The sequence below is a fragment of the Pseudoliparis swirei genome, chromosome 24, assembly GCF_029220125.1.
Source record: "Pseudoliparis swirei isolate HS2019 ecotype Mariana Trench chromosome 24, NWPU_hadal_v1, whole genome shotgun sequence".
Taxonomy (NCBI): Eukaryota; Metazoa; Chordata; class Actinopteri; order Perciformes; family Liparidae; genus Pseudoliparis; species Pseudoliparis swirei.
The window spans coordinates 29,885,988-29,898,487 of NC_079411.1; the positions used below are offsets into that span (position 1 = coordinate 29,885,988).

Here is a 12,500-nt window from a genome sequence, read left to right on the forward strand (position 1 = left end):
TCCGGAGGAGCGCGTGTTCCAGCTGACGCTGCCCCCGTGTTCGCTGGTGACGCTCAGCATCCGGCCCTCGGTGGATGTCCGGCGGGGTCAATAAAGAAGAGATAAAGTGGACGCACTTAGCGGTGATGAACAGCTTTTGAGAAGACGCCGGTGTTCTGTTCACTCAGACGAGTCATCGGTCAGCACGGTCACCTCTCGGCCTGAAACACCGGCTGCAGCTCTTAAATGTGCTGACTCCCAACGGACTGACAACAAAGGCGTTATGTGTTTGACGACTGGATGAACACGGCGTCTGACGACCACCGAGTGGGAACATCCAGAGCTTTATGGGCTCATAACTCTAACATTACACACTGGAGGTCTTCACTAAATAAATGATCATATCCTGCCGACTCTCGCCGCTCTGTGAAGTGCTTTGTTTCGGCTGCGGTGTCAGTGAGCTCCTTAGTTTGAGGACCACTGCTCTTGAGGACTCTTCTCTCTCTCTCTCTCTATTCTCTTAACATAACTAACGTCAGTAAACAGCTGGACGAGGCTTTGAAATCACGGATTTCGTGAGTTTTTGTTTGTTTATTTGTTTAGGAAACGTCGGACCAGTCGTGACGTCATGTTTTCAGCAGCGTAATGTTGTGGTTGATTTATCACAAAACAACGTCAGGGGACAAACACGTCATGACCTGTGTGTCTGAGGCTGCGGGTCAGAGGAGAAGGAGGTGCAGCCGTTTGGTGGCGCGAGGAGCACTGCGCGGAGGAGGAAGTGGAGGAGGAGGGAGGGGGGGGGGGCTCGCGAGCGCCGAGGAGCATGTCGGGGCGAAATTCTCACAATAACTCAAATAAATGCCCCGTCGGATATTAAAACACATTTGGAGGGACTTGATGACAGAGAGAGTAACTTTTATTCTTAAATCCGATGAATGGAAAAAGTGGCTCCAGCATAAAGGGCCCTTTAGTCATCCAGGGCAAAAGGGGAGGAGCTTGAGCACCACTAGGGCTCTACCTGTTCACGTGACTTCGGAGAAGTACAGTCAGCTGCATGGGAGCTACGTGTGAGCTACATGTTAGCTCCATGTGCGCTACATGCGAGCTACATGCGAGCTACGTGTGAGCTACATGTGAGCTGCATGTTAGCTGCATGTTAGCTGCGTGTTAGCTGCGTGTGAGCTACATGTTACTACGTGTTAGCTGCATGTTAGCAGCATGTTACTGCATGTGAGCTACATGTTAGCTGCATGTTTCTGCATGTGAGCTACATGTTACTGCATGTTTCTGCATGTTTCTGCATGTGAGCTACATGTTAGCTGCATGTTTCTGCATGTTTCTACATGTGAGCTACATGTTAGCTGCATGTTACTACATGTTAGCTGCATGTTAGCTGCATGTTAGCAGCATGTTACTGCATGTGAGCTACATGTTAGCTGCATGTTTCTGCATGTGAGCTACATGTTACTACATGTTAGCTGCATGTTAGCAGCATGTTACTGCATGTGAGCTACATGTTAGCTGCATGTTTCTGCATGTTTCTGCATGTGAGCTACATGTTAGCTGCATGTTTCTGCATGTGAGCTACATGTTAGCTGCATGTTTCTGCATGTTTCTACATGTGAGCTACATGTTAGCTGCATGTTTCTGCATGTTACTGCATGTTTCTACATGTGAGCTACATGTGAGCTGCATGTTACTGCATGTGAGCTGCATGTTACTGCATGTTTCTGCATGTGAGCTGCATGTTACTGCATGTTTCTGCATGTGAGCTACATGTGAGCAGCATGTTACTGCATGTTTCTGCATGTGAGCTACATGTGAGCTGCATGTTACTGCATGTTAGCTGCATGTTACTGCATGTTACTGCATGTTTCTGCATGTGAGCTGCATGTTACTGCATGTTTCTGCATGTTACTGCATGTTTCTGCATGTGAGCTGCATGTTACTGCATGTTTCTGCATGTGAGCTGCATGTTACTGCATGTTTCTGCATGTGAGCTGCATGTTACTGCATGTTACTGCATGTTTCTGCATGTGAGCTGCATGTTACTGCATGTTACTGCATGTTTCTGCATGTTACTGCATGTTTCTGCATGTGAGCTGCATGTTACTGCATGTTTCTGCATGTGAGCTGCATGTTACTGCATGTTTCTGCATGTGAGCTGCATGTTACTGCATGTTACTGCATGTTTCTGCATGTGAGCTGCATGTTACTGCATGTTACTGCATGTTTCTGCATGTGAGCTGCATGTTACTGCATGTTTCTGCATGTGAGCTGCATGTTTCTGCATGTTACTGCATGTTTCTGCATGTGAGCTACATGTGAGCTGCATGTTACTGCATGTTTCTGCATGTTACTGCATGTTAGCTGCATGTTACTGCATGTTACTGCATGTTTCTGCATGTTAGCAGCATGTTTCTGCATGTTACTGCATGTTACTGCATGTTTCTGCATGTTACTGCATGTTTCTGCATGTTACTGCATGTGAGCTGCATGTTACTGCATGTTTCTGCATGTGAGCGTCCTCTGAAACCTGTCTTGATGGTGACCGTGAAGCACGACTCACATCTTGACGAAGGGGTCTGAGTAGCCGTTGGAGTCCATCGCCGCCAGATGGGCGCAGCGGATGATGCCGACCTGCAGGCAGCCCTTCTCCGTGTCGTAGCACAGAGACACCAGGATGCGTCCACGCTGAGGACACAGGGGCCACAGGGGAGACACAGTGAGGGGCCTCAGGGGAGACACAGTGAGGGGCCTCAGGGGAGACACAGTGAGGGGCCACAGGGGAGACACAGTGAGGGGCCACAGGTGAGACACCAGGATGCGTCCACGCTGAGGACACAGGGGCCACAGGGGAGACACAGTGAGGGGCCACAGGTGAGACACAGGGAGGGACCACAGGGGAGACACAGGGAGGGACCACAGGTGAGACACAGTGAGGGACCACAGGGGAGACACAGTGAGGGACCACAGGGGAGACACAGTGAGGGGCCTCAGGTGAGACACAGTGAGGGGCCTCAGGTGAGACACAGTGAGGGGCCTCAGGTGAGACACAGTGAGGGGCCACAGGTGAGACACAGTGAGGGGCCTCAGGGGAGACACAGTGAGGGGGGCCACAGGGGAGACACAGTGAGGGGCCTCAGGGGAGACACAGTGAGGGGCCTCAGGGGAGACACAGTGAGGGGCCACAGGGGAGACACAGTGAGGGGCCACAGGTGAGACACAGTGAGGGGCCACAGGTGAGACACAGTGAGGGGCCTCAGGTGAGACACAGTGAGGGGCCACAGGTGAGACACAGTGAGGGGCCTCAGGTGAGACACAGTGAGGGGCCACAGGTGAGACACAGTGAGGGGCCTCAGGTGAGACACAGTGAGGGGCCTCAGGTGAGACACAGTGAGGGGCCTCAGGTGAGACACAGTGAGGGGCCACAGGTGAGACACAGTGAGGGACCACAGGTGAGACACAGTGAGGGGCCTCAGGTGAGAAACAGTGAGGGGCCACAGGTGAGACACAGTGAGGGGCCTCAGGTGAGACACAGTGAGGGGCCACATGTGAGACACAGGGAGGGACCACAGGGGAGACACAGGGAGGGACCACAGGGGAGACACAGTGAGGGGCCTCAGGTGAGACACAGTGAGGGACCACATGTGAGACACAGTGAGGGGCCACAGGGGAGACACAGTGAGGGACCACAGGTGAGACACAGTGAGGGGCCTCAGGTGAGACACAGTGAGGGACCACATGTGAGACACAGTGAGGGGCCACAGGGGAGACACAGTGAGGGACCACAGGTGAGACACAGTGAGGGGCCTCAGGTGAGACACAGTGAGGGGCCACAGGGAGGAACCCTGGCCTCCCTCCTCATTGGTTGAACAGCGTTTCACTCAAAGCAAACAGAACATGAAGATGACGATCATGGAATCCTTTTCATTTGATCTGCCACACGTTCAGGACCTCAGGTCTGGAGTCATGAGTTCTCTCCCCAACGAGCAGCCGGGGATTTAAAATGAAGCGTGTGATTAAAGGCTGAGACAAGCAAATGACTTTTAATCTGAGTCCAATCGGAGAGCAGAAGCCGCTAGCCGCCGCCTCCAAAGACCATCACACGCCGCCGGTGACCACGGCACGCTGCTGTCCTCCTGAGGGAACCTCCTCCTGGACACGGCCAGAGATCACGCCTCAAACATACAGCCATTAAAAACACACATAATCTCCCTGTGTGAAGAGAGGACGCACTGCTCTGTGTGAAGAGATCCAGAGCAGCTACAGGGAGCTACATGGAGCTAGAGGAGCTACAGGGAGCTAGAGGAGCTACATGGAGCTAGAGGAGCTACAGGGAGCTAGAGGAGCTACATGGAGCTAGAGGAGCTACAGGGAGCTAGAGGAGCTACAGGGAGCTAGAGGAGCTACAGGGAGCTAGAGGAGCTACAGGGAGCTAGAGGAGCTAGAGGAGCTAGGAGCTACATGGAGCTAGAGGAGCTACAGGGAGCTAGAGGAGCTACATGGAGCTAGAGGAGCTACATGGAGCTAGAGGAGCTACATGGAGCTAGAGGAGCTACATGGAGCTAGAGCAGCTAGAGGAGCTACATGGAGCTAGAGGAGCTACAGGCAGCTAGAGGAGCTAGAGGCAGCTAGAGGAGCTAGAGGAGCTACAGGGAGCTAGAGGAGCTACATGGAGCTAGAGGAGCTAGAGGAGCTAGAGGAGCTACAGGGAGCTAGAGGAGCTACATGGAGCTAGAGGAGCTACAGGGAGCTAGAGGAGCTACATGGAGCTAGAGGAGCTACAGGGAGCTAGAGGAGCTACATGGAGCTAGAGGAGCTACAGGCAGCTAGAGGAGCTAGAGGAGCTAGAGGAGCTAGAGGAGCTACATGGAGCTAGAGGAGCTACAGGGAGCTAGAGGAGCTACATGGAGCTAGAGGAGCTACATGGAGCTAGAGGAGCTACAGGCAGCTAGAGGAGCTACAGGGAGCTAGAGGAGCTAGAGGAGCTACAGGGAGCTAGAGGAGCTAGAGGAGCTACAGGGAGCTAGAGGAGCTAGAGGAGCTACATGGAGCTAGAGGAGCTACAGGGAGCTAGAGGAGCTAGAGGAGCTACAGGGAGCTAGAGGAGCTACAGGGAGCTAGAGGAGCTACATGGAGCTAGAGGAGCTACAGGGAGCTAGAGGAGCTACAGGGAGCTAGAGGAGCTAGAGGAGCTACAGGGAGCTAGAGGAGCTAGAGGAGCTACAGGGAGCTAGAGGAGCTACAGGGAGCTAGAGGAGCTACAGGGCTGGAGGCCGCTACAATGAGCTAGAGGCTACAGGCCGCTGCAGGAAGGTCGTGATGATGATGATGATGATGACGATGATGATGATGATGATGATGATGATGATGATGATGATGATGATGATGATGATGGAGATGATGATAGTTTTACCTCCTCCTCCGTCACCACCGCTCCCTGCTCCACCATCGGATTGTTACCTTCTTTATTCTGGAATGAGAAAGAGGTGCATGATGGGTAATAGAGCGAGGACACATTATAAAACACTGTTTTAAATGGAAAGACAGACTCCAGGCACACGTCAACATCTTCATATATATACAGAAATACACAGAAAGCCATTTGGTTTATGTGCATATATAAATACATATAAATACATATAAATATAAATATAAATACAGTATATATATATAATATATATATATATAAATATGAAACCCATTTCCTTTATGTGCATGGTCACACACACACACACACACACACACGTACACACACACACACAGGGTGAGCCCACCTGTGCAGTCCTCTCCAGGCCCATGTTGTAGCGCTTGTTCTCGCCCTCCTTCAGTTTCTTCAGAGCGACTCTCACCTCGCCGATGAATTCATTGCGTCCGAGTCTGTCCATGTCACACACACACAGCCTACACACACCACACCACACGCACACGCACACGCACACGCACACACACACACACGCGCACACAGAGGGTGAGTCAGTTCCAGACGTGATGCTCGTTGCTCATCGACATGTTGAACCCGGCCTCCTCCGGCTGCAGCGGAGCGGCGTTCCCGTGAAGCTCGAGGATGAGAAGGAATTGATGAGCGGCCGAGGAGCGTGGAGCATTCCAGCAGCTCCTCGCCGCTCTGCCGCTCGGCTGTTATTCCATCAGAGGAGTTATGACACGAGGGAGAGCAAAGAGACTCCAGGAGGAGATGAGATGAACACATTCAGGACTGAGAAGGCTCTGCACTCACTGTGTCACATTCACCACGTTCCTCATTCCATTGTTACTGTTGTTATATCGTACATACATGTTGATATTCTGTTGTCTTTAATGTCTTTTTTTATATTCATCCTGTTATATTGTAATTACATGTATGAGTTCACAAAGAAGGCCAATCAAGATGATTCTGACATTTAGGATTGAAGTTTGCTCTTCAGGGCGTAACTGGAAAATGTATTGCAATATACAAATATATATATATATATAAAACATATATATATTTTCTATATTTTTATATTTATAATATATATATATAATTTTTTTAATATATAAAAGATATATATATAAAATGATATATATACAAAATATTTATATAAAATATATATATATTTATATTTATATATATAAATAAAAGATATATTTAATATATTTTAATATATATATATATATATAAAATATATATATTACAACAATGTGTACTAAAAGACAAGAGTCTCCATCGTGTGTTGATGTTGTTTTGTTGAATGAAATGAGGAAGAGGAAGAGGAAGAGGAAAGAATCCGTTCGCGAAGCTTTGATGTTCTGAGCTGAACTCATTCATCTTTACATTTATTATTCAGGATTCTCTTGGCGGCGTAACGATTGACAGGCCGCTCTACAACACGCATTCATCTCTGCTCTATCGAAGAGGAGAACACTGAGCCTCAATAAAACATCGTCAAGCAGAGACGAGTGAGGAGAACATGTAAAAACACTTAGAGCCTCCTCTGGACACATAGAGCCTCACATAGAGCCTCCTCTATAGAGCCTCCTCTGGACACATAGAGCCTCACATAGAGCCTCCTCTGGACACATAGAGCCTCACATAGAGCCTCCTCTATAGAGCCTCCTCTGGACACATAGAGCCTCACATAGAGCCTCCTCTGGACACATAGAGCCTCACATAGAGCCTCCTCTATAGAGCCTCCTCTGGACACATAGAGCCTCACATAGAGCCTCCTCTGGACACATAGAGCCTCACATAGAGCCTCCTCTATAGAGTCTCCTCTGGACACATAGAGCCTCACATAGAGCCTCCTCTGGACACATAGAGCCTCACATAGAGCCTCCTCTGGACACATAGAGCCTCACATAGAGCCTCCTCTATAGAGTCTCCTCTGGACACATAGAGCCTCACATAGAGCCTCCTCTATAGAGCCTCCTCTGGACACATAGAGCCTCACATAGAGCCTCCTCTGGACACATAGAGCCTCCTCTGGACACATAGAGCCTCACATAGAGCCTCCTCTATAGAGCCTCCTCTGGTCACATAGAGCCTCCTCTATAGAGTCTCCTCAGGACACATAGAGCCTCACATAGAGCCTCCTCTATAGAGCCTCCTCTGGACACATAGAGCCTCACATAGAGCCTCCTCTATAGAGCCTCCTCTGGACACATAGAGCCTCACATAGAGCCTCCTCTATAGAGCCTCCTCTGGACACATAGAGCCTCACATAGAGCCTCCTCTATAGAGCCTCCTCTGGACACATAGAGCCTCACATAGAGCCTCCTCTATAGAGCTACCTCTATAGAGCCTCCTCTGGACACATAGAGCCTCACATAGAGCCTCCTCTATAGAGCCTCCTGTGGACACATAGAGCCTCACATAGAGCCTCCTCTATAGAGCCTTCTCTGGACACATAGAGCCTCCTCTATAGAGCCTCCTCTGGACACATAGAGCCTCACATAGAGCCTCCTCTATAGAGCTACCTCTATAGAGCCTCCTCTGGACACATAGAGCCTCACATAGAGCCTCCTCTATAGAGCCTCCTCTGGACACATAGAGCCTCCTCTGGACACATAGAGCCTCCTCTATAGAGCCTCCTTTGGACACATAGAGCCTCACATAGAGCCTCCTCTATAGAGTCTCCTCTATACACATAGAGTCTCCTCTGGACACATAGAGTCTCCTCTGGACACATATAGCCTCATATAGAGCCTCCTCTATAGAGTCTCCTCTGGACACATAGAGCCTCCTCTATAGAGCCTCCTCTATAGAGCATTCTCTGGACACATAGAGCCTCACATAGAGCCTCCTCTATAGAGCCTCCTCTATAGAGCCTTCTCTGGACACATAGAGCCTCACATAGAGCCTCCTCTATAGAGCCTTCTCTGGACACATAGAGCCTCACATAGAGCCTCCTCTATAGAGCCTTCTCTATCGAGTCTCTTCTAGACACATAGAGCCTCACATAGAGTCTCTGAGCACATAGAGTCTCCTCTGGACACATAGAGTCTCTTCTATCGAGTCTCCTCTGGACACATAGAGTCTCCTCTATAGAGTCTCCTCTGGACACATAGAGTCTCCTCTATAGAGTCTCCTCTGGACACATAGAGTCTCCTCTGGACACATAGAGCCTCCTCTATCGAGTCTCCTCTGGACACATAGAGCCTCACATAGAGTCTCTGAGCAGAGCCTCCTCTCCATCCTCCACCTCTCTCCTATACACCTCTCTCTCTCTCTCTCGCCCACGCCTTGTGGCCGTGGCGTCCTCCAGCCTGAGAAGCAGCTGCTCTGCCGGCGCTGCCAAGCTCCTCCATTCAGGACGCTCTGTGAATGGAGAGAACCGAGGAGCCGGTGGGACGTCTGTTTACGGACTACTGGTTTTAAAACACAATGTCATCTGGCATCTATAGAGGCGGATATGATAAAACATAATGAAACATAATAAAACATAATAAAACATAATAAAACATGATAAAACATGATAAAATATAATAAAATATAATAAAACATAATAAAATATAATAAAACATGATAAAAAATAATAAAACATAATAAAACATGATAAAAAATAATAAAACATAATAAAACATGATAAAACATAATAAAACATGATAAAACATAATAAAACATGACACAAAATAATAAAACATAATAAAATATAATAAAACATGATAAAATATAATAAAACATGATAAAACATGATGAAATATAATAAAACATGATACAATATAATAAAACATGATAAAAAATAATAAAACATAATAAAATATAATAAAACATGATCAAATATAATAAAATATAATAAAACATGATAAAACATGATAAAATATAATAAAACATGATAAAACATGATAAAATATAATAAAATATAATAAAACATAATAAAACATGATAAACTAGAACGGGCACTCGGTAGAGCGCATACCTTTGCATATCACAAGATTGGGCATTGAATTATGAACATTTTGGCATTAGTTGCATGCCAATTGGACAAAAATGTATCGTGCTATGGTAAAAAAAAGATGTTGACCTTTCCATGACCTTGACTTTGACCTTTGACCCAATTGATCCCAAAATCTAATCAAATGGTCCCCGGATAATAACCAATCATCCCACCAAATTTCATGTGATTCAAGAAGATTTGACCTGTTCATGATCTTTGACCTTGACCTTTGACCCGATCGATCCCAAAATCTAATAAACTGGTCCCCGGATAATAAACAATCATCCCACCAAATTTCATGCGATTCGGTTCAATACTTTTTGAGTTCTGCGAAATAATTTGACCTGTTCATGACCTTTGACGTTGACCTTTGACCCGATCGATCCCAACATCTAATCAACTGGTCCCTGGATAATAAACAATCATCCCACCAAATTTCATGCGATTCGGTTCAATACTTTTTGAGTTCTGCGAAAGATTTTGACCTGTTCATGACCTTTGACCTTGACCTTTGACCCGATCGATCCCAAAATCTAATCAATTGGTCCCCGGATAATAATCAATCATCCCACCTAATTGCATGCGATTCGGTTCAATACTTTTTGAGTTTTGCGAATAACACGCATACAAATAAATAAATAAATACACGGCGATCAAAACATAACCTTCTGGCATTTTCAATGCAAAGGTAAACATGATAAAATATAATAAAATATAATAAAACATAATAAAACATGATAAAACATAATAAAACATGATAAACTAGAATGGGCACTCGGTAGAGCGCATACCTTCGCATATCACAAGATTGGGCATTGAATTATGAACATTTTGGCATTAGTTGCATGCCAATTGGACAAAAATTTATCGTGCTATGGTAAAAAAAGAGTTTGACCTTTCCATGACCTTGACCTTTGACCCGATTGATCCCAAAATCTAATCAAATGGTCCCCGGATAATAACCAATCATCCCACCAAATTTCATGCGATTCAAGAACATTTTGACCTGTTCATGACCTTTGACCTTGACCTTTGACCCGATCGATCCCAAAATCTAATCAACTGGTCCCCGGATAATAATCAATCATCCCACCAAATTGCATGCGATTCGGTTCAATACTTTTTGAGTTTTGCGAATAACACGCATACAAATAAATAAATAAATAAATACACGGTGATCAAAACATAACCTTCTGGCATTTTCAATGCGAAGGTAAACATGATAAAATATAATAAAATATAATAAAACATAATAAAACATGATAAAACATAATAAAACATGATAAAACATAATAAAACATGATAAACTAGAATGGGCACTCGGTAGAGCGCATACCTTCGCATATCACAAGATTGGGCATTGAATTATGAACATTTTGCCATTAGTTGCATGCCAATTGGACAAAAATGTATCGTGCTACGGTAAAAAAAGAGTTTGACCTTTCCATGACCTTGACCTTTGACCCAATTGATCGCAAAATCTAATCAACTGGTCCCCGGATAATAAACAATCATCCCACCAAATTTCATGCGATTCGGTTCAATACTTTTTGAGTTCTGCGAAAGATTTTGACCTGTTGATGACATTTGACCTTTGACCCGATCGATCCCAAAATCTAATCAACTGGTCCCCGGATAATAAACAATCATCCCACCAAATTTCATGCGATTCGGTTCAATACTTTTTGAGTTTTGCGAATAACACGCATAGAAATAAATAAATAAATACACGGCGATCAAAACATAACCTTCCGGCATTTTCAATGCGAAGGTAAACATGATAAAATATAATAAACTAGAATGGGCACTCGGTAGAGCGCATACCTTCGCATATCACAAGATTGGGCATTGAATTATGCACATGTTGGCATTAGTTGCATGCTAATTGGATAAAAATTGACCGTGCTATGGTAAAAAGACAATTTTGACCTATCCATGACCTTGACCTTTGACCCGATCGATCCCAAAATGTAATCAAATGGTCCCCGGATAATAACCAATCATCCCACCAAATTTCATGCGATTCAAGAATAGGTTGACCTTTTCATGACCTTGACCTTGACCTTTGACCCGATCGATCCCAAAATCTAATCAACTGGTCCCCGGATAATAAACAATCATCCCACTAAATTTCATGCGATTCGGTTCAATACTTTTTGAGTTCTGCGAAAGATTTTGACCTGTTCATGACCTTTGACCTTGACCTTTGACCCGATCGATCCCAAAATCTAATCAACTGGTCCCCGGATAATAAACAATCATCCCACCAAATTTCATGCGATTCGGTTCAATACTTTTTGAGTTTTGCGAATAACACGCATACAAATAAATAAATAAATAAATAAATACACGGCGATCAAAACATAACCTTCCGGCATTTTCAATGCAAAGGTAAATATAATAAAACATAATAAAACATGATAAAACATAATAAACTAGAATGGGCACTCGGTAGAGCGCATACCTTCGCATATCACAAGATTGGGCATTGAATTATGAACATTTTGGCATTAGTTGCATGCCAATTGGACACAAATGTATTGTGCTATGGTAAAAAAAAGATGTTGACCTTTCCATGACCTTGACCTTGACCTTTGACCCAATTGATCCCAAAATCTAATCAAATGGTCCCCGGATAATAACCAATCATCCCACCAAATTCCATGTGATTCAAGAAGATTTGACCTGTTCATGACCTTTGACCTTGACCTTTGACCCGATCGATCCCACAATCTAATCAACTGGTCCCCGGATAATAAACAATCATCTCACCAAATTTCATGCAATTCGGTTCAATACATTTTGAGTTCTGCGAAAGATTTTGAACTGTTCATGACCTTTGACCTTGACCTTTGACCCGATCGATCCCAAAATCTAATCAACTGGTCCCCGGATAATAAACAATCATCCCACCAAATTGCATGCGATTCTGTTCAATACTTTTTGAGTTTTGCGAATAACACGCATACAAATAAATAAATAAATAAATAAATAAATACACGGCGATCAAAACATAACCTTCCGGCATTTTCAATGCGAAGGTAAACATTATAAAACATGATAAAACATAATAAAACACACACACACACAAACATACACACA

General features: G+C 45.3%; 1 protein-coding gene across 1 annotated transcript in view; it reads right to left on the reverse strand.

Annotated features, from left to right (window-relative positions):
• doc2d (double C2-like domains, delta) overlaps nt 1-12,500 on the reverse strand; it is a gene marked incomplete at its 5' end in the record, with an annotated part of 31,045 nt that overhangs the window by 7,034 nt on the left and 11,511 nt on the right. The window contains 3 exons of the mRNA XM_056409621.1: nt 2,549-2,673; nt 5,399-5,455; nt 5,760-5,886. Of these exons, the coding sequence (XP_056265596.1) occupies nt 2,549-2,673; nt 5,399-5,455; nt 5,760-5,886 (309 nt within the window). The remainder of the gene's footprint in view (nt 1-2,548; nt 2,674-5,398; nt 5,456-5,759; nt 5,887-12,500) is intronic.